Genomic DNA, 26,943 nt, shown 5'->3' with positions numbered 1-26,943 from the left:
GTCCTTAAGGAGTAGCCAGCCCTCCCCAGTTTAGGGGGGGGCAAACAGCTGCTGCTTCTCTGCAGAGGGAGTTCCCTTGTTTGGATGTTTACCAGTTCCGAGTTCGGTGACGAGTTCAGCCTACCGCAGAAACTTGTACTGCTCGAACCCCCTGAGAGGAGCTGCTGCGACGGACCTTCCTTGTGGAACTACTGTCCCTTTAACTCTTGGCCCTGCCTTTAAAAGCTTTGAAAGAGCACGGAGTGGAGTTCGGTGACGAGTTCAGTGTACCGCAGTCCGCCGCTCGTCCGTTGCTCGCCCTGCCGGTGTTGGTGTGAGCCTGCCTATATTGCTTAAGGAGTAGCAGTGTCCGAGCGGATTGGGTGTTTCATAAAATTTTGCGGCATGGCGTCCACCAGTCCTCAAGACGGGCCGCAGACTTGGCATAAATCCTTGTTATGTCGTAGGAAGCTACCGCCGAGAACTTTAAAAAAGGTGAGCCAAGTGAACCGTATAGAAACTGAAATCGAATTTGAAAATAATTCATGCCCTGTGGAAAGCAAAGTACCATCGCTTGTCTCCCTGACATCAACATTCTTAGCAGAATTGGGATTGTCGCCTATCACGGCAAAAGAAAACCCAATCTATAACATTGCCGCGGCACTAATCCCTTCCGACACAGATGTGGTCGATTTGACGGCGGTACTCTCTCCATCTGTGTATGTCGACGCATGTGAAGTTGCCCAAGTGTCCCCCTTTTGAAGTAACTGATTCTGATCTGATGGCAATTAATCTACCAAATATTCTGAGTCAGGTGGAGGCGCCGGTGATGACTCTTCCGTCTGCCTCGCTAAATTGTATAGGTGACATTGGAGCACTGCATGTGCCGCCTGCTCCCAAACAAATAATTGCCCACAAAAGCGTTTTAGCGGGTGTTCAGTCGTCGCTGAAGCCGAACAGAGCTAAGTGGGCGGAAATGGAAACAAGCTCTCAAGAAAAAAGCTCTAGTGGAAGGTCATTAATTGAATTTCTTCCTACTGTGCATAAAACGGGAGTTGCCGCAGCCCAGGACATGGCGCAAAGTGGAAAAGTGCACGCTGTGGCTGCCTCGAGAACTGTCTCGGCTAAACCAAATGTGCAAAATTCGATCGACCAGACCTGCATTAATACTAACACCACTGCAAAATGTGGAGAAACACCAAAAGGAAAACTGCATGCCGAAAGTGCCATAACCGAAACCTCTGCTCGTGAAGCACGGTTGACAGCAAGACTAAAAGCTGATTTCTTGGCTACATACGATCGTTTAAATGACAGTTTCCTACAAAATCAACAGACACCAAAAAAAGGATGGAACTTGAAAAAAACAGCTCTGCAGTGAAATCTTCAAGAAAATCATCAGATGCAGCGATTTCCTTGGCGACCAAAAATGTACCGTCATCAGTGCCTTTTGGTGGTTTGGAGTCGCCAGTTACAAAGGAAGTAGAACAGAGAGCTGTGATGAGTGACTCAAACTTGACAGGAGTGTCAAATGAAAAACTTTCCACTGTAAATCAGGAACGCGGAGCAACGAAGGAAACAATCGATCAATCTCTAAAAAGCACATTATCCACAGCGGCAGGCATACAAATTCACAACAATGTGCTTGCTGCAACATCGATTGCTCTGTTGCCTTTTACGAAACTTTATGAATCGCTACATGAGGCGGTTCGCGACCAAACGTCTCTGTTAGCAGCGGTAAATAGTAAAATTTCATCAATGGAAAGCTTTTCACAAATCATTGCTCAAAGACTCAACAACGAGGCAGAAACCTCCTTAGAATGGCAAAATCGATTATGTGACCTAGTGCAACAGGTGAATGGTGACAAAGCTTTTTTAACCGATGATGTAATCGACTGCACCAAGTGGATGCATCACAACATATCAACAGAACAGCAGTTCGGTAACGTACCATTTGATATTGATCATAGCCACACTCAGGCCTCCGATGGAAATCCAGTTGTGTCTCGAAAAGGCTTTAAAAATCAACAAGGGGTTGATGGTACATCCGACAGTAGAGCCGTTCATGAGCAAAGTGAAGGTAAAACAATGGACTTGGGGGCGGGGGGGGGGAGCTCTCAAAGTTTCCAAAAAGAAAGATCTGGTGACCAGTAATGCCAGTAAAAGTCAGATGCACCTTGAACAAAGTAAGGCCAATTCACAACAAGCTGCAAAGGATCCAACTAATGATGTTACTCTACTTACAACATCAGAGTTGGAGCAAACTAATGACGCAAGGCAGCCGGTGCAAGGGTGCTTTGGTCTGGAACTAGGAAATTTAACCCAGAAACTGTCCTTTGGGATTTTTAAAAAAGCAGTGATCCCAGAGTCCGAGAATGACCGCCAAACTCAACAAAAAATCGGAGAAGTAAAATAACAGCAGAAACGTTCAACTCAAAAGCCTGTGGCAAAACGTGCACGCACTACTGGCGCAAAAATAATTATAACAAACCTTTCTACTCCGCCTCGTACATCAACATTCACTCACATTGAGAAATCAAAGGAGCAAAAACTGAAATCCACAAATGAACCTGGCTATGAATTTACAAAGCAAAAATGCTCCAAAAGAACAAGAGAAGATTCCGAACATGGAAATGACGCAATTTTAGAAACATCGATTGAATTATGTGAGTTTTCAACATATTCGATTGACGATGACGAAGATGACTCTGCTTCCCTTGTAATGGATAGTCCATCCCCTGTGTTTGGAACAGAAAAGACGAACTCGCTGCAGCCGGGTGTGTCAACTGTGCTTCCTTCCAAAGTCGGCAGCCCGGCCAAAAAACAAAAAATGGCGATTATGTCTAACCCGCTAATAAAGACTAACAAAAAAGCCTTGAGCAAAAATGGTGGATGTACAACCGACCAATCAATTGCTCTGTGTGAAAAGTTCAATCCGAAACTAACAAGAGCCCAAGCAGAAAAACTTGAGCCAAACGAGAGGATTCAAAAACAAATTCCACGAATTGACCATGGAAGTTGGAAGGTTCAAATTAAAAACATTCTGACTGAACAAAAAAAGGTAAATTTGAACCGACGGAATATACTAAAACTCCTACAGTGTATACCAACGCTTCGAGCAATAAATTCAGTTGATATAGCGGTGGTGGAATACATGCCAGAGGACCATCTTGACTGGGTCAGGTTACATCTCTACTCTAATTCTTTAAGGATGGCGATAAAGGAAGCAGCGGAAGACTTATTTTTCTTCGGCTTCGAAGTCTGCTGCAGGGAGGACCAAGATGAAGAGAGTCAAGACGCATCGAGAGTGGAAGAAAAAGACAACGAAAAAAGAAGGAATGACCCCTGGGCCCAGATGAGCATAAAGCGACCATCAAACAAGGCAGTAAAGTCAAATAGCAAATAGCTTAGCACGGACTCCACTGACTGTAGCTACCAATTTATATCATAGAACACTCGAGACTTTTTACATCTTTTTCAAGATAAATGGCAATTTCCAGAACAAAATGTTATAATATGCATGCAAGAAACATGGTTGCGTGACTGTCCAGTGTGTGACGGTTACACCGTTCTCCTGAATCCAGCAAAAAAGAACTTATTTGGCCGCCCATTCTCTGGATTAATCACATTGGTAAAAAAACTCTAATGATTGGAAGATCCTATCTTCGAAAAATCTCAACATGTTTGTACAAGTCACCACAATTCAAAAAAGTCGGTTTACAAATCCATGCGAGCAGGTGATCCTGCTAATAAACCTATATTGGAACTCAGCAATGATATCACAAATTGCCTTTATTGCAGCTGTAATGTCCGCAGTAGATGATTGCTTACTAGCATTTAAGGACCCGACAATATTGATATGTGGAGATTTTAACTATGCATGGCTAAACTGCCCAGTAACAAAGCACAAAATAGCTGGGAAAAACAGCGATATTTTACACCTTGATCGCGGAGATCGATGGGCACTGGAGATTGCTCAGAGAGATTGTGCTATGCTGAATGGGAGCACACGGAGAGATATTTCCCCAAGTTTCACTTGGAAGCGAGGAGACTGCAAGAAGACACTTGACTACATCTGGGCATCCAGGAATTTCATAGACAAAGTTTCATACCTTGAAGTCATAAAGACAGAAAAGAGTGACCATGATGCTCTGTTGCTGTCTTGGAAGTTGGCACCAAAGACAGTAAATGACAAAATTAGAGGCAGCATCACAGTAAATAATGGTGCAAATAGATTACGCTTGAATGCTCCTCAGCTGGCCTTGATGACGAACAGATGTTAAAATTGATCCTAAAGAATGACAGTCGCCGTATTTGGGAGATCATTAACACAGGCAGTGTAAAACATACATACGCAATGTCAAACGGCGTAAATGGAGCCTGTTGGGGTGAACACTTTTCAAAGGTATTTGATGATCTCGACTGTATTGATGTCCCAGGTGTATTGACAACTGCGGAAAGGTGGAATGTGGCCGACTCCGAAGATGACATAAAGTGGGCGATTCAGAAGCTTAATTCCTCTAGGGTGGCCGGCCCTGACGGCATCTCAAATGTAATGTTAAAAACTCATTGTGGCCTTTGGGCAAATTTGATGACCATTCTTTTTGGAGGAATTGCGTCAGGAAAAGTGCTGCCTGAGTCCTGGTTAAAAGCGGTAGTTGTGCCTGTGTTTAAGAAGGGCAATCTGGACGATCCCAACAACTATCGCCCGATTGCCCTCTTGGACACTATCGGAAAGGTCTTTGCTTCCTTCTTCCAAAAACGACTTGCATAATGGGCAGCTGAGAATGCAGTCGTTGATCCACGTCAAACAGGATTCACGAAAGGAGTGGGAGTAGAGCTGAATTTGGTCATTTTTGTACAGTTTGAAATTTGACACAATGAAGCGGAAAAGAAAGCTGTTCATTGCCTTTATTGACTTGAGCCTAGCGTTCGATAGCATCAATCAAAATCTATTATGGAAAAAACTAAACGCTTGGAAGTGTCCTAGCGATTTGCTGTCCCTGCTGTTCGCATTGCATACAAATACCTCCATTCGAGTACGGCTGAATGAGGAAGGCGAGCTGTCCGATGAAATTATAACAAAAAGAGGAGTAAAACAGGGCAGTCCTCTGGCAGCACAACTTTTCAAGTTATTCATTTCAGATCTGTCGCTGTCCTTTACTGACCTAAGGATTTTTCCACCTACAGTAAATGGGCAAAACATAAGCTAGGCCATTTATGCAGACGACATTGTGCTTGCGGACGCCACGCCAATTGGTCTGCATCGACTGCTAAATGCACTACATGGCTACTGCGTCCAAAATGACATTAGTTTAATACAAAAAGAAGAAAAAACTAAGTTACAGTTCATTACGACCGAAAGGTTGCAGAGGGAGAGAAAGAAAGAAAGAAGAGAAGTAATAGTGAAAACTGAATTTGTCATCACCTCACTTCATCGCTCCCTATGATTTCATCATTTTGTTCTTCAATTAATGTTCATCATTATCGAACATCAAAGCGTCCATGAAATGTATTATGGCGCAGGTTAACTTTGTATTAAAACCTGCAATCAAATAGCTCCAAGCAGCATCCATGTTTCCTGATAATGGTGCAGTCAGCCAAGTGCAGAGAATGCTGTGCTGTAGTCGCCTCACATTCAGTAATTAAGTGTCTCACAGATTCTGTATCTTCTTTACAAAATCGACACAGTCTTGGACTAAGGGATCTCGCCTCATCACTTGAATCTCCTTTGTTTTGTAGAGATTAAGACGTAATCGTAGAAACCTATCCCGATGGTAAGGTGATGGAAATTTTGCCAGATATTTCGGGATCACATCAAGTTTATTCTAAACATTTCCAAAGTCAAGTGCTGTTGCAAGATTCTTTCGTTTTTCTTCATTTGTTATCCAATTTCTGTACCGCAATTTCTTTTTTGCTTCTTGGGGGCGTAACAGCAAGGTGTCTAGGGAAACGTTAGCATTGTCTAAAACGCACATGAGTTTTTTCGCCCACTCATTCAGAAGAGAAAACGATGGATGGTTTGAAACTCCATGTAGTATTTCTTCTTCTGATAACTATGTGTCGGCAGGGCGACGGATTAACTGTGGCTATGCAACTGTGAATCTAACATTGTTCTCACACTTTGTACTTGGGACATCTTGATACTGGAAATATTTATTGGGTGCTGTAAGGAATGCATGGTATCAACAGTAAGACAGACCCAAGTGACCACAGTTCATAAAGGGTTTGAAAAACACCTATCTAATCCTAAATCTAAAGATGGGAGCAAGCTACAACCATCAAATAATAACACAGTCCTAGTGGTGTCTTGTCGAAATAGAAGGGCCTTTACCAATAAACCTATTGCCAGTCCTTACCTCTAAATACAAATAGTGTGGGAAACAATGTTATGCAAAAGAAAAGAAAGAAGTGTTCATGAAATTATATGTCCGGATATTCAGTGTCATGATCACTGCTTCCAAGGAGTCGGGACCAGCCCAACGTCCTTGGAAGCAGGCCCCTAACCCTGATCCTAGGCACCAGCCGGTCCCCACAGGGACCTTTTGGACCTTGTCCTGGTGCCGGTGGCACCAGGCTCATCAGAAGCATCGGTCCCGGCACTGGAAGCGCCGGGCTCATCATTGGTGTGAAGGCGCTTGGGTGGACTTACCTGTGGCAGACCATGCTGCTTACTTACCAGACTCTTAGAAGCCCTCGGTGAACTGGGACTACTTTCTTACATGGGTGGGGCAGCTCCACTCCCTGGATACAGCACTGGAACTCTTCTGGAAGCAGGAACTCTTTTCTTACCTAGGCGGGGCCGTGGAAGGAGATGCCTCATCACTCCTAGGCTATTTAAACCACACCCGATTGATGAAATGTGCTTCGCGTTATTCTGCATCTGCAGCAGAACGCTCACCGAGTCTGTTCCAGCCTTTCTTCTTTGGATCCTGAACCTGCAAGAATTATACTTACCATTCCTGTACCCGATCAACATCAGAACCTGCAAAAGACCAGAAACAACAGGTTAGCAGAACGAACTTTAACACGCAGTGTTTACTTACCTGATCCATCGTCAGCGGCCGTGTCTCACGCTGCACCTTCGCCTGCAAAGATAAACAGCATTATCATACTTACTGGCACGCTGTGCATTCCGGCTTCTTCACGCTGCATCTTCACCTGCAAAGATAAACAGCATTATCATACTTACTGGCACGCTGTGCATTCCGGCTTCTTCACGCTGCATCTTCACCTGCAAAGATAAACAGCATTATTCTACTTACCGGCACGCTGTGCATTCCGGATTCTTCACGCTGCATCTTCATAGACCACAGCAGTGTTACACTTACTGGCACGCGGCGAATTCCGGATTTCTTCATTCTGCATCGTCGCCTGCAAAGACAAAGAAAGAGACAGTAAGAGCGCTTGCCATACTTACGCAATTCCAGGCGCTTCACCGCCACGCATAAAAAGACTATAAAGAGTAAAGGTGTCCAGAAACTTACCGGTCGTGCAGACAACGACGGTACCCATCCTCTGAAGTCAAGAGGCCAACGTTTTACCAGTGAAGGAACTGGCAATGGCACCCTGCACTAGACGCAGATGGAGAGCCCAGCATTCACCTATCTAAGGTGAGCACGTTGACCTGGGAGGGGGGCTCAACAGTCAGGCTGAGAGGAGAGAGATAGGGACATTCACAACCCAGACCTTTAACCCCCATATTATTTCACCTGCAGAAACCTCACCCTTCGAGTCCGACACACAGTGCAGAGAGGTTCGACCCCAGAAGCCAACCGAATCCTGCACATCACGTTTCGTGTTACAGACACCTTCCTGCCAAGACCCGCGCCTCCGTGGGAATCAGGTGAGCGTTACATTCAGGCCGTTGGCCTTCCTTCCCCATGGTGTCAGCACATGACAAGGCGGCACACTCGAGCTTAGCACAGTCTTCGACTTCCCTAGCACGAGGGTGCAGTACAGACATTAGGATCAGGGCCTCCTGTGCCCAAGTCTCTTTGCCTTTACAAGTCTCTCCTTTCAGAGGGCCTGGTGTGCCAAACAAACAATATGTTTCTTTCCTGTTAGGATTTCACACGTACTCGATTTCTCAAGTGATTCACTCTTCACCTTGGATCCCACTCAACCAGGCTCAGATCCCCTTTAACACAATGTTCGAAGGGTTTTCACGTATCCAATTTCTCGGGTGATTTGCGGTTCACCCCGCATCCCTCTCATCCCTGTCTCAACACAAAACTCTTCAATTAGTCATCTCTGCTGTGCTCGGTCCAATTTAATTCACTCTAACACAAAGTTGCTTCTACCCAAAGCTTTCAGTAGATCTCCCTCGTTCGGGCTCAGACCAACTTTATCTACTTTGTCATCAACTTTCTTGGCAGTATCAACATTGAAGAGTTTTGATTTTGCAAAGGATTTTGCTTGACCCGCCGCAGGACCACTTTGATGAACAGTTCTTTGCCACTCTTCCACCTTTATCAACTCTCAGTTGGATACCTTACAGAGACCTTCGAATGAGCATGCACACGGTGCCGGACCACTCTGTCAAAGTTATCATACCTTGGCTTCAAAGTTCAATCACTCATCTGTTGTTCAATTTTACTTGCGTTGGTTATCACATGCGTTTCATACATGTTCGCTTCAGCGCTCACCATACAATGTTGCCGCTTGCAACCTTGGCTTCAACACAGAGCGGTCCATTGTATTGGGCTATGTCAGGTGTACGGCTCGGGTGGTAGTCAGTTTTCTCTCATAGCAAGTTATCCGTGAGAAAGTATTTGTGTTCTGAAAGGCGGGGGGTTTGAGATTCCTACCTGGTAGGATGGGGTAAAGGTGTTAACAGGGAAGGGGATATGCGTCTCGCCATCCGGTGTCCCACTCCGCGAAGACCCCTTACCCAGGTGATCCTCCCGCACTGGTCCACCCCCGGGAACTGGATCCAAAAGTGATGGGCGTGTCCTGGCCACCTGGATGAGAGACCCCGGGGACTAGCAGGTGAGACACCTTCAGGTTTCTCACAGTGCACAACCAAGGATGTATTGTTTAGGTGGGATGAATGAAAGTGAGGTAATGGCACAAAGAGAATTGGAGGGGCTGTTGGAAACATTCTAGGTTTTGTACCAGATACAAGTAGGGCTTTCTGTAGGCAGCAAAGCATACATAGACACATAAAGACATTTTTAAAAGTGAAGGGTGTACTAATATCTAATGGCATGCAGTCGAGTTAAGGAAGAGGTTGGTAGTGGCAATAGGATCATACCAATCAGTGAACACTCAACCTGATTTCATGGAGTGCTGTGGAAAACTGGATGGTTTGCTGGTTTAAAGTTTGGAGTGTATAACTGAGATGAATGTGCTTGTGTGGACCACTTCAAAACGAGCTGTGGCAGATCTGTTGTGGTGAGCAGCCTATTGTGATGAATCTCATGTCATCATTCCTTTCCCTGAGGTAGCCTCTCCTCGTGTGACCAGGGGACTTCAGCCACTACCTGATTCTGACCCTGGTGGTGGCTATTTGAGGGAGGACCCACATGGCCGGAGGTGACCCTCGGTGGGGAGGTGACATGGCATCAGGTGAGGCATGGTATCCCCCTTCACTTTTAGGGAAGGGGGATACCTCCATTCCTCATTTTTCATGGCATACTGCCATAGTCCCCTTCGACAACTTGCCAAATCTACAGGCAGTACTCTTCAATATCAGATAATGAACAAAGTGACAAAGACTGAGACGAGCAAGCGTCAAGGAGCAATGATTACTACCCCAATGAGAACCAACACCAGCAGTCTTGTAGCAGGAAGAATCTGATCAGCCCGACGCGGTTTAAAACCAGGCCGGGAAGAGAAGTATGGAGTTTGTCTTCTTCATCCTGGTTCAGATCGAGGATGCCGCGAGAATGGGCGATCTGACCGGCTAGGTGTTGCTGGGAACACAAGCTGTCACGTTGACAGGTGAGCAGAGAAACCAGGTGTGTGGTGACCGGTGGCAGTGCAGAAGGCTGGGCGGCAAGATCGAGTGAGAAGGCACACCAATGAGTGACGCGCTCAGGGCAGCTCTGCAGTGGCAAAGTAGGAGGAAGCAAGCTGGGCTTCCTGACACCCGAGGGACCTGGGGCGCCGACCAAGGACTGAACGCCTGCCGGATCGGAGAGAGTGAGAGAAGAACCTGATTTGGAGTTGGGAACACAGAAAGACTGCAGGGAATGAAACGGTGAGCCCAGGGAAAGGGTTGGAACACAGAAGCACTATCAGGCAAAGTATCAGAAGCCCTAGGCAGTGGAACTGGGGTCTGGAACCCACAGTACAAACTTTGGGAAGACCAAGAAGGGGAAACCAGAGAGACATTGTGTATTAAGACCTGGCAGGAGAATATACCAGGTGTTTTTGGTGCATCTACATGGACTTTACTTTAATAATTTGTTTTGCGCACCACTGACTGTAGGGACTCATGGTGGCAACAATAAAGACAGACACAAGTGATCACAATTCAAGGGTGTTTATTGAACAAGGAATGCAGGGTGGAAAAACACCTAACCTAAATCTAGATGGGAGCAAGCGTCGACCATCAAATGAAAAATAACGCAGTCCTAGTGGCGTTGTCAAATAAAAGGGCCTATATTAAAAAAAAAATATTGCCAAATCCTTACAACTAATTCAGAATGAGTGTGGGATAGGGTTTTCAAAATAAAGTGTTCATAAATAATATGTCAGAACGTAATTTCCAGGGGTCTGCCTTCTCCATGTTTTAAGCACGGGACAAGGTGAGGCTTCTGAGCATGGCACACACTCGAGCTTTCCCAGCACGAATAGACAGTTCTGTTTCCATGATCAGGTTCTGTGAAGGTTAAGTCTTTTTTTCTCAGGAGCCTCAACGTCAAAGTCTCCTTTCACCCGAAAGTCTCTTGCTTTACAAGGTCATAAAATAAAAAACAAACAGTTCTGTTTCACATATATGTTTGGTGATGGCTTCACCCCTAGATGCAGACCCACCAACAGTTTCTTAATGATCTCAGGACCTTGTATAGCTATGTTCTCTTGCTTTTGAGGGCCTTCCAGGTTCAAAGTAACAAAACCAAAAGTTCAATCAAAAGGTTCTTCTCTTTATTCGGGTGATAGTCCTTCACCCCGGGGTTCCTCCTCTTCTGGACTCAGACCCCTTTCGAATCTCAGCATCCCTCCGCCGGGTTCAGTGTGGCTTTCCTCTATTTCACAAAATCTTACTTTCTTTTTAAACAGTTCTCATGGACATCCCTCTGCCAGGTTCACCTTTGTCAACACGCTGTTTCTTGGCACTGTAGGCTTCGCACCTCATTATCGGCATCCCTCCTCCAGGTTCACTCTTGCCACTTTTCACTTTCTTTTTGCTTTCAATGATTGCGAGATTCACTTCCTTTCCTTTCTCATGATGCAGGATTCACTTTGCTTGCTTTATTAACAGTTTGCTGGTCAAAGACTTTCGACTGTATAGGGATTTTGCTAGATCTCCTGTATGACTACTTTGACCTGTTTTGGTGGTTTTCCCACGGCCTTCTGTTAATAGTAGTGTATTCAACATGGGAGCAACAAGTTTCTCAAGTCAGCACCCACATGGTGCCGGTCCCCTCTGCAGCTGGTTTTCCCTTTACTATTCCCAGTTCTTTAAACTCTTCTCAATCTGCCACTTTACTGGTTTCATTCAACACAGTTCGGTTTCTTATCGGTTTCCCCTTCGACTCACCGGCTGTGATAAACCGCTTGGCTTTCCTTGTCTCTGGAGTCGAGGCCAGTACCACGGTAGTAGGAGTCGCCCTGGCTCCGGCTTATCGGCGTAGGCACACTCCGGGTACCACTGACATCTGCTGCAACATACTTGGGCTATTGTTTGCTGTCTTATATTTCCTCTTACGAAGGCTTCGCAGGTCTAGGACGGAAAGTGCAAGGTCGCTTCACTCCTTGTCACCCACTCGGTACTCGCTGCCTTTCTTCTTCGCTTAAACTGCCGGGTCTGGTTAGCTGTCTCCTTGTGCGGTCTGCCTTGGTTGCACTGTGCTCTCTTGCTCCAACTTTTATCACTGTGTGGAAAGGAAAGGGCCTGCCTGACTCTGCCAGACCCTTTTGTCAGGACATGTCAGGTAAACAGCTTTAGTGTTTAGACCTTTGTGTTTTATGTTGGGAAAAGTGCTTGTGTCGGAAAAGGGGAGGGGTAGAGGTTCTTGGTATTCTGCGGAACAGGAAGGAAATGGGGTGTTACATGGAATTATAACCCTCATATTAGGGTTTGTGGTGATCTCGGAAGGGTAGGTTTTTTTTACTATCTTGAAAAAAATAAGGGGGATTGTGCTACTATTTTGTCCTAGTAGACTGGGTGTTCGGAAATGAATAACCAGAAGGACGTTGAGACGGAGGAGGGGGAGTATTTGAGTGGAAAACAAGGATTCTGGGAGTTGTGGGTTTTGAGTGCAACAGGGTTTGGGCTCCTAGGGTATCGATCATCAGATATGGAGGGTTTGTTGGATTTGAATAAGGGAGATCTTTTAGGTAAAAGGGTGGTTGAGTTGGTGCAACCTATAAAAGCTTCAGGGAGCTGGTCTTCCTCGTCTCTTTCTTTGGCATAAAACCGCGTCTCACCTATTCTCCCAGGCATAACCCCAGGCTTCCCTACCCAGGTGATCCTACCTCGCTCGTCCACCCTCAGTGTTGGGATCTGAGAGTGCCAGACCGTCCCTGGCCACCTGAATAAGGGCCTCCCAAGGTCTGCTTGAGACAATACCCTCAGGTTTCTCACATGACCCAGAGGCTTAATGGGCCAAACCAACAAACAAACGGTCAGCAACATTGAAAGATGAGAAAAACCCCTACTGAAATTAGGGAAATAGAAGCATGTTATTTGAACTGCTGCGTTTTCAATTCTTTCTGAAGATGGCAGTGTATTTTAACTCCCTAAATTTGTAAGCAGGAGTTTTGAGTTGTTTGGTGTTATTTGATCTAAGAGTAAGAGTACTTGATTTGATCATCTGCGCTTTGCTCAAAGATAGTGGGCTAGACCCCATCAAGCATTTATGTGCTATAAGCAGGAGCCGAAAGCCAATTCTCGCATCTATAGGGAGCCAGTGTAAACTGCGCCGGGCCTCAGTCACATGATCTCTCCTGTTAAGAACACTGATTACTCTTACCGCACAATTCTGTATAATCTGGAGCCTGTTGCATTCAGATTTAGCTATGCCCCCCAGTAAACTGCTATAGTAGTCCACTCTAGAACCAATTATTGTTCTTGCCACAGTCTCACAGTTGACTCTCGGAATGTAGTTGTACCAGTAGCTGGAAATCATATGCAGTAGATGATACCAAGCTACTCACATGGGCCTGCATATTTGACTTACGATCAAATAATACTACCATAGTTTTAACTTTCTTTCGTTTTCATATTGCATCCTGCAATATCGAAATGGGAGTAATCTGTTCCCAATTTTGTGTAATTTAGCCTCTGTGCCAAGCACCATTAGCTCTGTTTTCTCTGTGTTAAGAGAAAGACCATTATTGGCCATCCAAGATCTGATCAATCCATAGATCTTATTGATGGAATGGTGTTTATATCCTCTTAATAATTACCAGACAATCACCAATTTTCTTCCAGTAAATTAAGAAGCGACACAGTAAAGATGTTGTACAGGGAGGGTGATAAACACGCTCCCTGAGCATACCATGAGCCAGAAGGACTGGTTGAAGGACTGGTTGTGCTTCTGCGACCTTACTACTGACCCTGCACCACAAATTGTTAAAAAAAGACTCAATCCATAGGGTGGCATTTGAGAAACCAGCCACCTCCTTCAACCTGGAGACCAGCAGAGAGTGGTCCACCAGATCAAAGGCGACTGAAAGGTCCAACAACATCAGCAATGCTGTCTGCCCCTTATCCATGAACTGTTACAATCTGGACTTCAGATCAAGTAAAGCTCTTTCCATACCATGATTCTCCCTGAAGCCCGATTGACATTTATTCAGTATCCCCTTGGTCTTAAAATGTGTCACAACTTGCGTATATGCCACATGTTCCAGGATCTTCAATAGAAAAGATTTATTGGTGATGGGCCTGTAGTTCAGATGTGTCAATGAGCATAGATTGGGTTTTTAAGCAATGGAGTAATCCAAGCATTCTTAATGCACAAAGGCACATTATTTTCACTAAACAAGGCATTTACAAATGTACACAACATGCCCATCAATAGGGGAGAAAAGTGTCAAAGTGAATGAACACATTAAGAGTACTGGGCACGGCACAGCCAGAAACTCATTGGGGACCTGAACATTGTGAGAGCTGAAACTGGGCGGCGCCAGCCGGCCCTAGGACCCGCATGCAACTGAAGAGGCTGAGTGCCCAGTCAGGGCATTACACGGCCACCGGTGTTCTGAGGCAGTGGACACTAGGAAAAACAAAGAGCCATAACTAGGCTCCCCCTTCAGAACCTGATCCATGGGGAGTCCGGGTGTGCACAACGGAGCAGCATCACAAAGGCCAGGCCTAGGGCTCGGTCAGTAGCAGCAAGAGGCGAAAACAAGACCCGGGAGGCCACGGCCAAAAGATGGACTGGTGACATGGGAACTACACAGGGGACTGCCAGACGAATAACCAGGTACAGAAGTGCCCCAGTGGCCCTACAGGGCAGCGTTCTAGGAACAAACACACACTGCAGGAATACACTGCAGACCACTGAATGCGCACTGTAGGAGAGCCCGTGAGACTTTGCATCAAACCGACGAATCCAGCTGATAGCCAGCAGAGAACCCTCACTGGGGCTTGCCCCCCCCCTCCTCCGAAAGACAGCACAGACTAACAGATCAGCACAAAATAGAAGCAGTGCACCAAGGCAGCACCCGAACAACTGTTCCACCAGAAACACCAAAACGAACAGCAGGAAGTCTGTGGCCTAACAGGGAAAAGCACAGTGCTAAGGACATAAGACCCTACGCAGCAAGAAGCCAACTTGTAGGCAACAGAAATAATGGTGCAGAAGTGTAGCAAGACCAAAGTAAAGCAACCAACGATGGACATTTTCACTAAACCACTGCAATCCCCGACCGATGCAGCACAAGTGAAACCTAGGCCACAAGACATGCCGGTACCACCGCGGGAAGACGAACTTATCCTGCAGGCCATCACGGACATGAAATCCTTGTGGACCACCACGATAGCGGACCTTAAAGCGGCACTGGAATTCAAGATCGATGCGATGGGTGTGGACGTCAACCTCCTGAGACAAGACGTCAGGGCACTAACGGAGCGCACGAGTAGCCTCAAGAGCGCAGTGAAAACCAACACGAAGGTGGGCACCACCAACACCAAGGAGGTCCACATACTTAAACAACAAGTGCATAACTTGGAAAACCGAGCAGAGGAGGCAGAGGGGCGCGCAAGGCGCAACAACATCCGCGTGGTGGGACTGCCGGAAGGAAAAGAGGGAACAGATCCTACAGAGTACGTGTAAAATATGCTGACCCAAGAAATTGGAGCAGGTAAACTCTCTCAAGGGTTTACGATCGAACGGGCACACAGGTCCTTAGCAAGGAGACTGCCACCCGTAGCTCCCCCACGAGCGATCATTGCAAAAATCCTAAACTACAGAGACAGAGAAAAGATCCTGGAATTTTTTTTGGAAAGGCGGAACAATAATCCGAGCGGCGGCGACAGTCACAGTGTACCCAGACTACCCTATGCTGGTGCAGAGACAGCGCTTCAGCTATGTGGCAGTGAAGCGACGGCAGAGGGCGGCAGGATTCAAATATATACTGTTGTACCCTGCAAAGCTAAAGATTTTACATAAGGGCAAAGCACACTTTTTTGAAGATCCAGAGGATGCAACGAACTGGTTGAACACCCACGGTTGCCCAGAAGAGGAGGACGGATCGGAGAGAGGCGGACAGGATAAGTGAATCAATGCCATATTAAAAATTCTGATGTGGGGACAGAGCTAGCGGGGGAATGTGACGGAGCCGCACAGGGTGCGCCATTGGGCCTAGATAATAGGGATTTAATATACTCAACATGAGGACTTGTGTGGACTAGAGTATAGTGGTTTGAACAGTAAGCTAAGTAGGATTAATAGGCGGCACACTATAGTTTAAAGGGAGACCCACGGACGAAGCAGGACCTACCCCTGATAGAGTAGGTGATTCGCCAGTAGGGCAGTATCCTCCGGCTGTGCACCAAGTATTGGTGGTAGCCAAGAAAGGGGCTAGATGTGGGATAGCCTCAGATCCAGGGATGGAGCGTGGCATCAGTTGGGGATGGGGGGAGGGGAGGAACAGTTGGGGACGGGATAGGCAGGGGGGGCAGTTGGGGAGCAGGAAGTTGGGGTAGTTAGAGGGGTGTTCTGGTTTGAGGGAGGGAAGTGGGGGGGATCAATCAAGAAGACACAGGAGCTCAATATGGAATGTCCACAAACAACTAAATCTGTACAGGAAAAGGTGGGGGAGAATGGGGGGCGGAGTAGGATATAGCTGAAATGGGGGACCTTAGAATTGTGACCTGGAATGTACGCGGGTTAAACACCTATATAAAGTGCAACAAAGTTATGATGTAGTTACGCCGGCAGAAGATAGATATAGCAATGTTACAGGAAACCCACTTAACTAAAGAGAAACTAGAGTTGATGAAGAGGAAGTGGAAAGGGACCATACTATGGGCCACATACTCAGTATACGCTAGGGGGGGTCCTTATATAGATCGCGCCCCACGTCCCTTTAAACTGCTGCAATAGGAGGTAAGAGAAGATGGGAGAATGGTGCTAGTAAAAGGGATAGTGGGCAATAAAATGGTCAACCTGATTAATATCTATGCCCCGAACAACGATACTCCATCTTATTTCAGAAATCTGTATGCCATTGTTAGCCCGTACATGTAAGGAGCGGTCATAATAGGAGGGGACCTTAACTGTACACTAGACCCCAAGATGGATAGGTCAAGGTCCCCGACCACATTCATACGAGAATTCCAGCTCACTGACATATGGAGGAAGCTCCACCCCAATTGTAGGGGGTATTCACATTATGCAGCCCCATATGATTTATACACCAGGTTAGACTATATACTAGTGTCTGGCTCCATGGTGGAAGAGATCAAAGAGGCGGAGTACAAAGCAGCAGTACTATCAGACCATAAGCCACTGTGGGTGACATGGCAGATCTCGCCGCCCATGCCTAGGATCCCGACATGGAGGGATGCCATGTTCAGGGAAGACCTAAGAAAAGCAGTACAGGAATACTTTGAAATAAATACTGGAAGTGTTGCATCAGCAGGCACACTCTGGGAAGCATTCAAGGTAGTAATAAGGGGGCAGCAATATCTAAGTCGACTGGGCTGCTGGGAGGCATAACGATAGACCTGCAAACCACGGAAAAGGAGATTGAGGCTAAAATGCAAGAGGGTCAAGACTCCTCAGAAAAGACTGAGGCGAGAAGGCACCTGACCGAAAAATGTACATCCCACTGGGAGAGATGATGTAACCTCAACTATAGGAAATATATAGAGACAGCATGCAGAAGGGGGTAAACCAGGCAGATTATTAGCCTGATTGTGTAAAAATGAGACCCCGAGACAGGTAACCCGGCGATGCGCCGCTAGGACGGCGCACTCGAGGACACTCAAGGAGGAGTAAATGAGTGCTTTCAGAGATACTATCGCAAGTTGCATACCGATATATTAGAAGTAGATGAAATTGGCGTAAACGAAGTGCTGGAGGACATCATCCTACCTAGGCTAGAGATAGCCGATAGAAAACGATTTGAGGCACAACTGGAATATGTAATCCGTAACCTACCCACCAATAAGGCGCCGGGGGCTGATGGCCTCCGAAGTGAATTTTCTAAGACGTATATGGCAGACCTGCTTCCACCAATGTTGGCCATGTTAAATGAGGCGTTTTAACGGGGTAGGCTGCCGGAGACTTTGAGAGAAGCGGTCATCGTTCCGCTCCTCAAGCTGGGCAAAATAGACACTGATTGCGGATCCTACAGACCGTTGTCAATGTGAAATCAGGACAGCAAGATCCTTACCGCGGTGATGGCAAACAGATTGAAACCACTGATAAGTGCCCTGATACACCATGACCAGACAGGATATGTCCCCCAGCGGAGCATTTCTGATCATCTCAAGAGGTTGCACCATGTTATAGACCAGACCACAGCAAGCTCCCAAGAATTAGCGATAGTCTCACTAGACGCAGTCAAGGCTTTTGACTCTGTTAAATGGTCCTGGCTACGAGCGGTCCTAAGAAAGTTTGGGATAGGACCGCTGTATCTGCAATGGGTGAAATTATTATATAGTGCGCCGATTGCTAGAGTCAGGACGGGTCCGGTGATATCAGAAAGATGGACACTAGGCAGGGGAACTAGACAGGGCTGCCCTTGGTCACTGATGCTGTTTATCCTAGCACTAGAGCCCCTGGCGGCATACCTCAGATATCAATACGGTGAGGTGGGCATTACAACGAAAGGCGCACAGCACTTGATATCACTGTATGCTAACAACATGCTGTTGTATCTAAAGTACCCAGAAGAAAACTCACAATATATACTAGAGGTACTAGATCAATAGGCACTAATATCAGGTATAACGGTAAACCCACGGAAGTCCATGATATTCCCACTAGGGAGATATATAGAATACCTCAAGACAGGTTGCCTGTGTTACAGATTGAATGGGCGGTAGACACCTTCAGATACCTGGGGATAAATGTGTATCACAATGCTAGAGAGAAACATAGGAATAATACAGAGCAAGCAGTGGTAGGGATTCAACGCAGTATGACATTCTGGACAAGGTTACCCCTAACCATGATGGGGAGAACGCTATTGCTTAAAATGATAGTATTGCCAAGGCTGCTACACAACTTTGCAAATGTCCCGTACCTGATACCTAAACGCTTTTTTAATGAAATCCACAATATGTGTAGAGGGTTCATCTGTTATAATACTAGAAATCGGGTAGCCCTATGGAAATTACAAAATCCACATGATCAGGCCGGTATTAAACTACCCAATTTTGAAGTGTATTACCTAGCGGGCCAAATACAATACCTAGCTAGATTGGCTCCGAAGACACCACTTCAGAATCGAGACTATTGAGGGCAGAATGTACACCATATTTCTTAAAAGAATGGATGTGGGTAACGGAACTCCAGAAAAGTGGGAGAGGGGCGCTACTGACCCTGGGTAGGAAGATCTGGCATAGGACCTGTGTAATGCTGGGTTGCCGGACGGCGTGCTCCCCGCAGGTCCCTCTTGTGACATTAAAGGGGATAGATGATCAATTGAGACGTGCCATAAGGGAACACTGGGAGCCGGTGGGGGTGACAACAGTAGGGGATGTGTGGCAAGGAGATGGTAGAATAGAGTTTGATAGCTTAAGCGAGAACATGGGCCTACATAGCGGGCAGTATATTACGTATGTGAGATTGATGACCATGCTAAAAAAGACGTGGTCAGAAGTAGAATTGACCCAGCAGCCAGACAAGGCCATAGAAATGTTCCAAACTGTGTCGGACGGGGGTGATGAGGTCTCCAGAATTTACGAAATACTGATGTCTAAAGTGGGAAAGGAGGTGGTTCAGACGAGGCAGGACTGGGAGGAAGAAAGCGGGGAAACAATAAGTGATGGACTATGGCAAAGGGCACAAGGATACCACAAAAAAGTGTCACGGAATGCCAGATTACAACAGATTATGTTGTATATTACTCATAGAGCATATATGACCCCCAAGAGAATTACTAAGTTCACAAATGCGACTACACAGCGATGCCCGAAATGTGCGGTAGAAAATGCCGGGATGGTACACATGTTCTGGGTCTGTCCCGAAATTGAGCGATATTGGAATGAAATAGCGGATCGACCGCTGGCTTCCAAGGGGATTGAACTAGTGGTAGACTCCTTGTGGGCATGCATAGTGGGGGGCTTACCTAGACCGCGCAAACTCAAGCATGTGTGCAAACTCAAAGACCTGGCTTATATTTTAGCAAAAAGAAGGATAGCTATGGGATGGAAAGCTCAGGCAAGACCCAGTGTAGATACCTGTTGGAGGGACCTTCTGCAGTGGGCCGAGGCTGAAACAGTGGTCTGGAGGGAGGCTGCATGTAGAGGAGGGGAAGAGGAAACAGAGTTATTGATGGCGTGGCAACATCTGATTGCATCTCTTTCGGGCTGGGACCCGAGGAATTGGACACGGATAGCTCCCTGGATTATGGAGAAGAAGAGACAGTTGTGGACTAGTGGACCGAGTTGGCCTTCTTATAGTGATTTTAAAGAGGGGGAGGGGAAGACAAAATGGGGTGTTGGGGTTTGAGTAGTTTATGCACCATGTTAAGGTGCACTGTTTGTTATGAAACTAATAAAATGTTTACAAAAAAAAGAGTACTGGGCACACACTGTGTAAAGAAACTGCATAAGAGTCCTGGCAGGAGAGTATACTAGGCAAACCCAAGTGTGGGCAATGAACTGCTTAAGAAAATCCCAAGGAAGACACATGCCCTTAAGATTGTGAATACATTGCAGATGAAAAGAAACCTGCGGAAGGGAGTCATTTCTCCGGGTGTGGATTGTGGTACCAAGAGGAGGGAGTTATTCTTTTGGCTTACAAAGAACTTGATTGTCTAGTTTTAACTTTTGTTTTGGTGGAGTGAAACCTGGGGAAGGGATTCGTTCCCTGGAACAGTGAATATTTACCAGTTGAGCCTTTTGTTGGATTTGAACATTTTGTGCACTTTCAAGGCCAAAGACAATATCCTTTAAACCTTACTTTTAGAATGTGAGTGCTAGGATAGGATTTCAGACACAGGAAATTGTTTTGCTTTGAACATCTTGACACAGGACAGACACTTATATTTGGTTTTGGTAGGGAAATACCTCCTAGATTAGGGATAATGAGGCATTTTCCAATCCCTTTATTATTTAATAAAAGTCTATAACCAAAAACATGAGTCATTTGTGTCCACGTCTCATTCGTGGCTCTTCACACTATGCAGTTAATGGACTTTACTGGCCATGGCTAGAGCTATTGCAGTTAATTTTGCATCCTATGAAGAAAGGCCAAACACTGCTTAATCTGGTGATTTCTGACAACTGTTTTGCTGAACCATTAGGAAAAAGGGGAAAAGCTGAACTTCCTGCAAATAAACATTGTGATTGGTCATTTCATTGAGACCTGGTTCTGCTGGAGTGGGGGAGGCGGAGGAGGGGAGCATCCTGCTCTTACACATTTATGGGGATTGGTGCACATGAATTGGAAAAGAGGTTGAATGCACTCCTACTACATACGGGTTCAAATAAGTGGTTAACAAACAGCTTTCAGAAATATTCCCCCAGAAAGTACTGTCAACTAACATTACCCCATTTGTCCCCTATTCCAGCAGACAGCTCGGAGAACTCGGATCTTGAAGATGACATCATCTTGGCTTTGAATGAGTGATTGTCTGATCAGATGTCTCTACAGCAATCAACTTTAATGAAGGGAGAACTCCAGCTCTGCTGCCTCGCACTATGAAGGCCCAAACTCCATCCTTGAGGCTGTACATGTGGTGTTGGGAACTCAGCATATCGGGTCTTTTGGTTTGAACACCTCGGCCCATGGTTTGGACGGACGAAGCTGCCTGGTACCTTTTGGGTGAAAAAAAGGGCTGCTCCCAGGGAATATCCTCCCAGCTCATCGTTCCCTGCTTATTTGCTGCCTTGTTTTTTCTTTAGATGTTGGTCCTGTTGTATTTGCACAATCTCATCCATCAAAGCTTAAACAAGTATCAAGACAAACCCATAAAGGATGCGGGACAGTATACCAGGCCGTTTGATCTATGCTTTGTGTATGAAGATTTATTTCTTTAAAAACTGAAATAGTTTTATATAAAACAGTCTAAAAACTATAAAAAAAATAAAAAGAGAGTAATATTTTGGCAATGTGTTTTGAGTGCCAACAGTATGAACTCTGAATCTGAGAAAGATGCAGGTTCCGTGGACACATTTCTTTTATGGTATTTCCAATCAATGTACATTTTTACAGACAAGTATTTAAAAGAAAATGGGAAGAGAAAAAGGAAAAACAATGCCGTTTCTAAACCTTGTAAGATGCAATGGATATTTTTTTATAAATGTGTAATATATATACTTTGACCTGTTTATTTTGTTTTAAATGGAAGGATAGATCTATCCTGATGCTACCTTAGGTGGGGATGACGTCAAGGTTGTAGAGCCAGAAAAGCAGCCAAATATGATGGATCATTTGTTGCATACTTCAATAATTGGCTGAGATGTAATTAATTGTCTGGGATACAATTCTTTGCCCCAATTGCTCTAGTTCCACCGTTTTGTCAAATATTTACACAAGCTGAGCCACAACCAAAAGGGAAGTCCTCTTTTTTTTTTTTTTGCCCCTCAACATAGACCGGTATCTGCGTGAGATGATGTTACCTCAACCTGAAACATTAATCCCAATGTTTTGGCCTTATTCATCAAGGCATCCTGCTAAAACCACACCTATGACAAATCAAGACTTGCAGTGCTCATGTCGTCCACCTTCTTCATCAGAGAGAATCAACGTCTCAATTGCCTCTTGCAAAATAGGTGCTCCCTTAGCCCATTCTTACACTCTATTCACCCATTGAGTCAGTATTTTGGCACCCCTTCTGGGAGGAAAATGTAGTGGGTAGGAGACTGTTGGGCGAAAACCTTGGAAATGAATCTTCATCTGCCTTTAGCAAATCTCATTGAAAACACTTTGCAGTTTCCGAGCCGTTTCTACATTCCAAGCCTTCTCCTGGATATTCTTATACAGAGTTTTTTTATTTTTCTTATTTCTTCAGGGGGAGGGGTTTGAGAATAAAGACTTCTGGTCCTTGTGTTTTTTGTGTGCTCATAAATGCATTTCAGATTGAGTAGATACTGTCTTGCTCAACTGTATTCATTGTTAAGATAACAATATTCATGGTGTTTCCCACCAGAGAGGTTTTAGCAGAGCAGTGACATACTAGGAAGCAATGGTAGTATGTTCTGATGAAAATTAATGCTTTTTCAGTCCATCAAAAACAGTTTTAATAAATGAACAATGAAAAATTGCATATTTCTAGTTCAGGCATCAGGCAAGTATTTTAATGCAAGAAAATGTGTACTAGTCTGGGCTATGTTGTCTGTACTGTTAAATCTGGGATAAGTCATAGGATGATAATCGCACTTCTGAAACACTTGACTAGTTTGCTGGGGTATTGGATTCCCGGTTTCATTGAAAAGAACAGGCTCTGAAGGCACTTAGAGTTACTGTATATTTACAATAACAAATATATAAAGGCTCTTTTAGATACCAATTTCCTGTTTGGGGTGGTGGAGTAGGGTGCAAAGAAAAAGATACTACAGTGATTTCTGAAGAGCAATAGAGAATGGATGGCTTATGTTAGTACATGATACTGGCTGTGAACAATATTGTACTTTCCTATTTTGTTTTAAGCACTTAAGCGAGACCCCCCCCCCCCCCCACTCATGTATATTTTCTAATCAGGATGTTTCCTTTCCTTTTGGAGGCAAGGCTATCCAGAACAGTGTAAAATGTTGGTATAACTGAAATGATTGGGTAGATCTTTTTCAACAATTGCATTGAACCACAGCAGGGTGATGAGTATTTGGAAAGTAAACTTACACATACCAACCACTGAGCAATCTTGTTGTACTTTCAGTATACGGCTAATGTAAATATGTTAGTAAAATTATGTTCAGAGAGACAGATTATATAGATTATTCATCTATTTGGAGAAACTGTTATGGGCATATTGGATGTAGTTTTTCTTTTTTAGGGAACGTAGAATGCAATCTAGGAAGCATTCAATTAGTCCATAGGCATAGATGTGTCCCTTTCCTAAGCAACACTAGAAGTTTAGTGCCCCTTCTGTTACTGGTTTGACCAGGAATGAAATGCCCTCTGACTGAAATTTTGCCACAATATCCCTAATTATCTGCAGTGTTCCTACCCTGCTCATTCCGTGTCAGACTTTCAAGATCTGACTAGCATCAGTTCCAGCACACAGTGTTTTACATCGAGGGTCTCACCAAAACAGATCAGACGAGAGCATGGCTGCTTTCACACATGCCTGGTAGTGGGTAGTGAATCAACCAGTTATGTGACTATTACAAATGCAGTGCATTTTTCCAGATGGGTTGTGGCTTAGTACTACAAGCACATAAACTGCAGACTAATTTGAGGCGTGAAGTGGAATTGTGATATTGATGATGCTTAAAGCAGCAAAACTATGTAGGAAATATTTTTTTACTTGCAATTAAAATTCCTTTAAAAAAAATACTTTCTCGATTCTTATGCAGTCTCTACCATTGAATTTGGATCTGTGTTTAGAAAGTCACAAATCACTGATCATGGTGAAGGCCTAGCATATGTGTGGCAGCAAAACCTAGCAGACTCTCTTCCCTCTGTGTGGTTGCATAGTTTCCCATCTTCCTCTGCCTGTGAAGCCTTAATTTGAATGTGACTTCGTGAAATACAAATGGATGCTGCTCAGATTATCTCTCCATATATTCTCTGTCAAAGTGTTCTGGCTGGGACCAAGAAGTATGCCGCTACCAGGGTTCGAAATTGCTGGGAGCTATTAAACTCCTGGATAGGGCCTAGAAGGGCCTGCTTACCTTGATACCAATAGCTACCATGAACTACTTGTGGCTACCCACGCCAGCTGTTGACATAAAAATATATGTGACCATTACCTATATGGGAATTTGCATGAAAGTTGCAATGGTAAAGGTTTAGAAGACATGCAAAACATAAATGGTCATATGTATTGAACAAAAGTAATAGTTGCATCTCATGTTAGATTTGCATAGTTTGTAGAAGTGCCTCATTGTGCAGGAAGGAGAAAGAGAGTGAGCAAGGTTGCATCACAGAAAAAGAAAAAGGTGGCAGCACAGAAAAATAGTGTGACAGTAAAGGGACAGTAACAGATATTAATGCAGAAACAGGTGTGGCAGAGTTATGAAGTAGCGGTAAAGACTAAATGAGAGGTTAGCAGCAAAATGGTAGAGCGGACAGAAAAGAAATGTAAAATAATTAAAAGTACTTCCACAGCAGTACCTGGTAATAATCCTGATCTTCCAGGTTTCTTTAAATCGTACTATACTAGCTGACTACGATCGTTTCGGATAGATACCTACTGTTATGGTTAACATCAACTCTTTCTGCACCGTGTGGAAATCTTTTTATCTTTAAAAATTGAAATGGTGCTCCATAGAAATGGTACATATATCCATTCAACAAATTATGAAGACATTTGTGTATACAGTATTGCTGAAAAACATGACGCAAGGAACAAGACAAAAGCAATCAAACTTTATTGCATTATTAAGAATTGTTTCCAGGAGTTCCTGTGAATTGTTCTTCCTTTCTCATCGGTACACTCTGATGACTATTTTACCAAAAAACAAATTACAGTACGATTCCGACTTTACTGGGACCTTATTTTACAACATGTTCTTTCGACACAGTGTGTTTCGTCATCTTTGAGCTTCTGATGGTGTGCTCTTTTCACAAGTATGTTGGCCTTAGGTGTATTCCTATGTTCTGGCACCTATCAGAGCTACACAATCATTGACTCCCTAATTTAGTGCAAATGTGAACTGTCTATCCGAACATATTTAGTTCTGCTAATAACTAGCCCCTTGAATCTTTTTTTCATTTTTAATGTCTTGCCCAATGTCTCAATGTTATGTACATTTCTTACATTTTTGTTCCATTGTAATATATCAAAACGGATTCAATGTTGTCGACGATTCTCTTCATGCCCCATGTCATCTTATTCTCATCTGCAACATTTAGGAATAAAACTATTGTTGGCGGGATTATTATTACGTTCTCCTTCCCTACTTCTTTTCATCGTTTAGTTTTGTAGCACTTACCCTACCCATGTGTGGTCTGTTATTGTGTCACTGCTCATGGTTCCTCCTTTATGTGGTATGATTATCACAAACCCTGCAGTCAATAATATAAACTTATCTGGTTTATCCTAAAAAGATTTTTTGTTTTTATGCATTAAATATTGTTTCAGAGAGGTTTTTTTATTGTTAGTGAAGCCAATTTGTGTTGTATCCAACGTGATTACTCACCATACAAAATGTTTTTTGTGTATCTCGACCGGCACTTGTGTCTCTATCTATACTTATGGCCACCAAATGCTCCCATCAAATTCATGCCTGCCGTGTGCATGCACTCAGTGTCCATGTAGCTGTGGAAGCCTCTTCGTGCTCCCAGCTCCCTTTAAAAAAAAAAAAACACACTGTGCTATGCATGTGTTAATCACTGAAGTTTAATCGATTTACACCATTTCAATGTTTATATGAAACTAGAGATGAACTTAGGGGAGAATCTAGGGTGAGTACGTAAAGCCAGCTTGTCCTTGTTTATGATTTAAGGATCCTGTACTGACAATGCTTGTATTTCACTAACTCTTCTTATGGAAGTAATAGCCACTAAGAATGCAGTCCGGTGTTTAAGACTTGACTTCTGCATCGGCTCGAAAGGGGGTCCGATGAGCTTAGCGAGTACAACATTGAGAACCAATCCTGGCGGCGGGTTTGAAACTGGAGGGTGGAGTCTCTTTACTCCCTCCATCAATGCCTTGATGACAGGCACCTTCCACCATGAGACCTTATTGTGGGAGGTGGTATAGACTGACAAAGCCACCAGGTGGACCGTTGAATACTAACCCTGAATCTAGCAAGTGGAGCATATAATTTAGAATATGGGATGGTGTACATTCTATGGGGTTAATTTGTTTAGACTGGCACCAAATTACAAATCTCCTCCACTTGTCGAAATAACAGTGCCTAGTGTTAGGCTTTCGTGCTTCCTTCAGGATATCCATACACCTCTCTGGAAGGTTAAGATGTCTGAACTCCATGACTTCAGGAGCCACGCTGCCAAGTTCATTGGGTGAGGTTGAAGGTGCACTGTTAATCCCCTCTGAGAA

The 26,943-nt window shown here is 44.6% G+C and overlaps 1 protein-coding gene across 3 annotated transcripts in view; it reads left to right on the top strand.

Annotated features, from left to right (window-relative positions):
• The window catches only part of DCAF1 (DDB1 and CUL4 associated factor 1), a 1,932,496-nt gene extending 1,909,670 nt beyond the window's left edge, over positions 1 to 22,826 (top strand). For all 3 annotated transcript variants that reach the window (XM_069644104.1, XM_069644105.1, XM_069644103.1), the window contains exon 24: positions 21,346 to 22,826. In XM_069644104.1, the coding sequence (XP_069500205.1) occupies positions 21,346 to 21,404 (59 nt within the window). In that variant the 3' untranslated portion in view covers positions 21,405 to 22,826. The remainder of the gene's footprint in view (positions 1 to 21,345) is intronic.
• The last annotated feature ends 4,117 nt before the right edge of the window (positions 22,827 to 26,943 follow it).

The sequence above is a fragment of the Ambystoma mexicanum genome, chromosome 2p (assembly GCF_040938575.1).
Source record: "Ambystoma mexicanum isolate Mex_15411 chromosome 2p, UKY_AmexF1_1, whole genome shotgun sequence".
Lineage (NCBI taxonomy): Eukaryota > Metazoa > Chordata > Amphibia > Caudata > Ambystomatidae > Ambystoma > Ambystoma mexicanum.
Note: the sequence above shows the minus strand (reverse complement) of the source record. Positions and strands in the feature narration are given on the sequence as shown.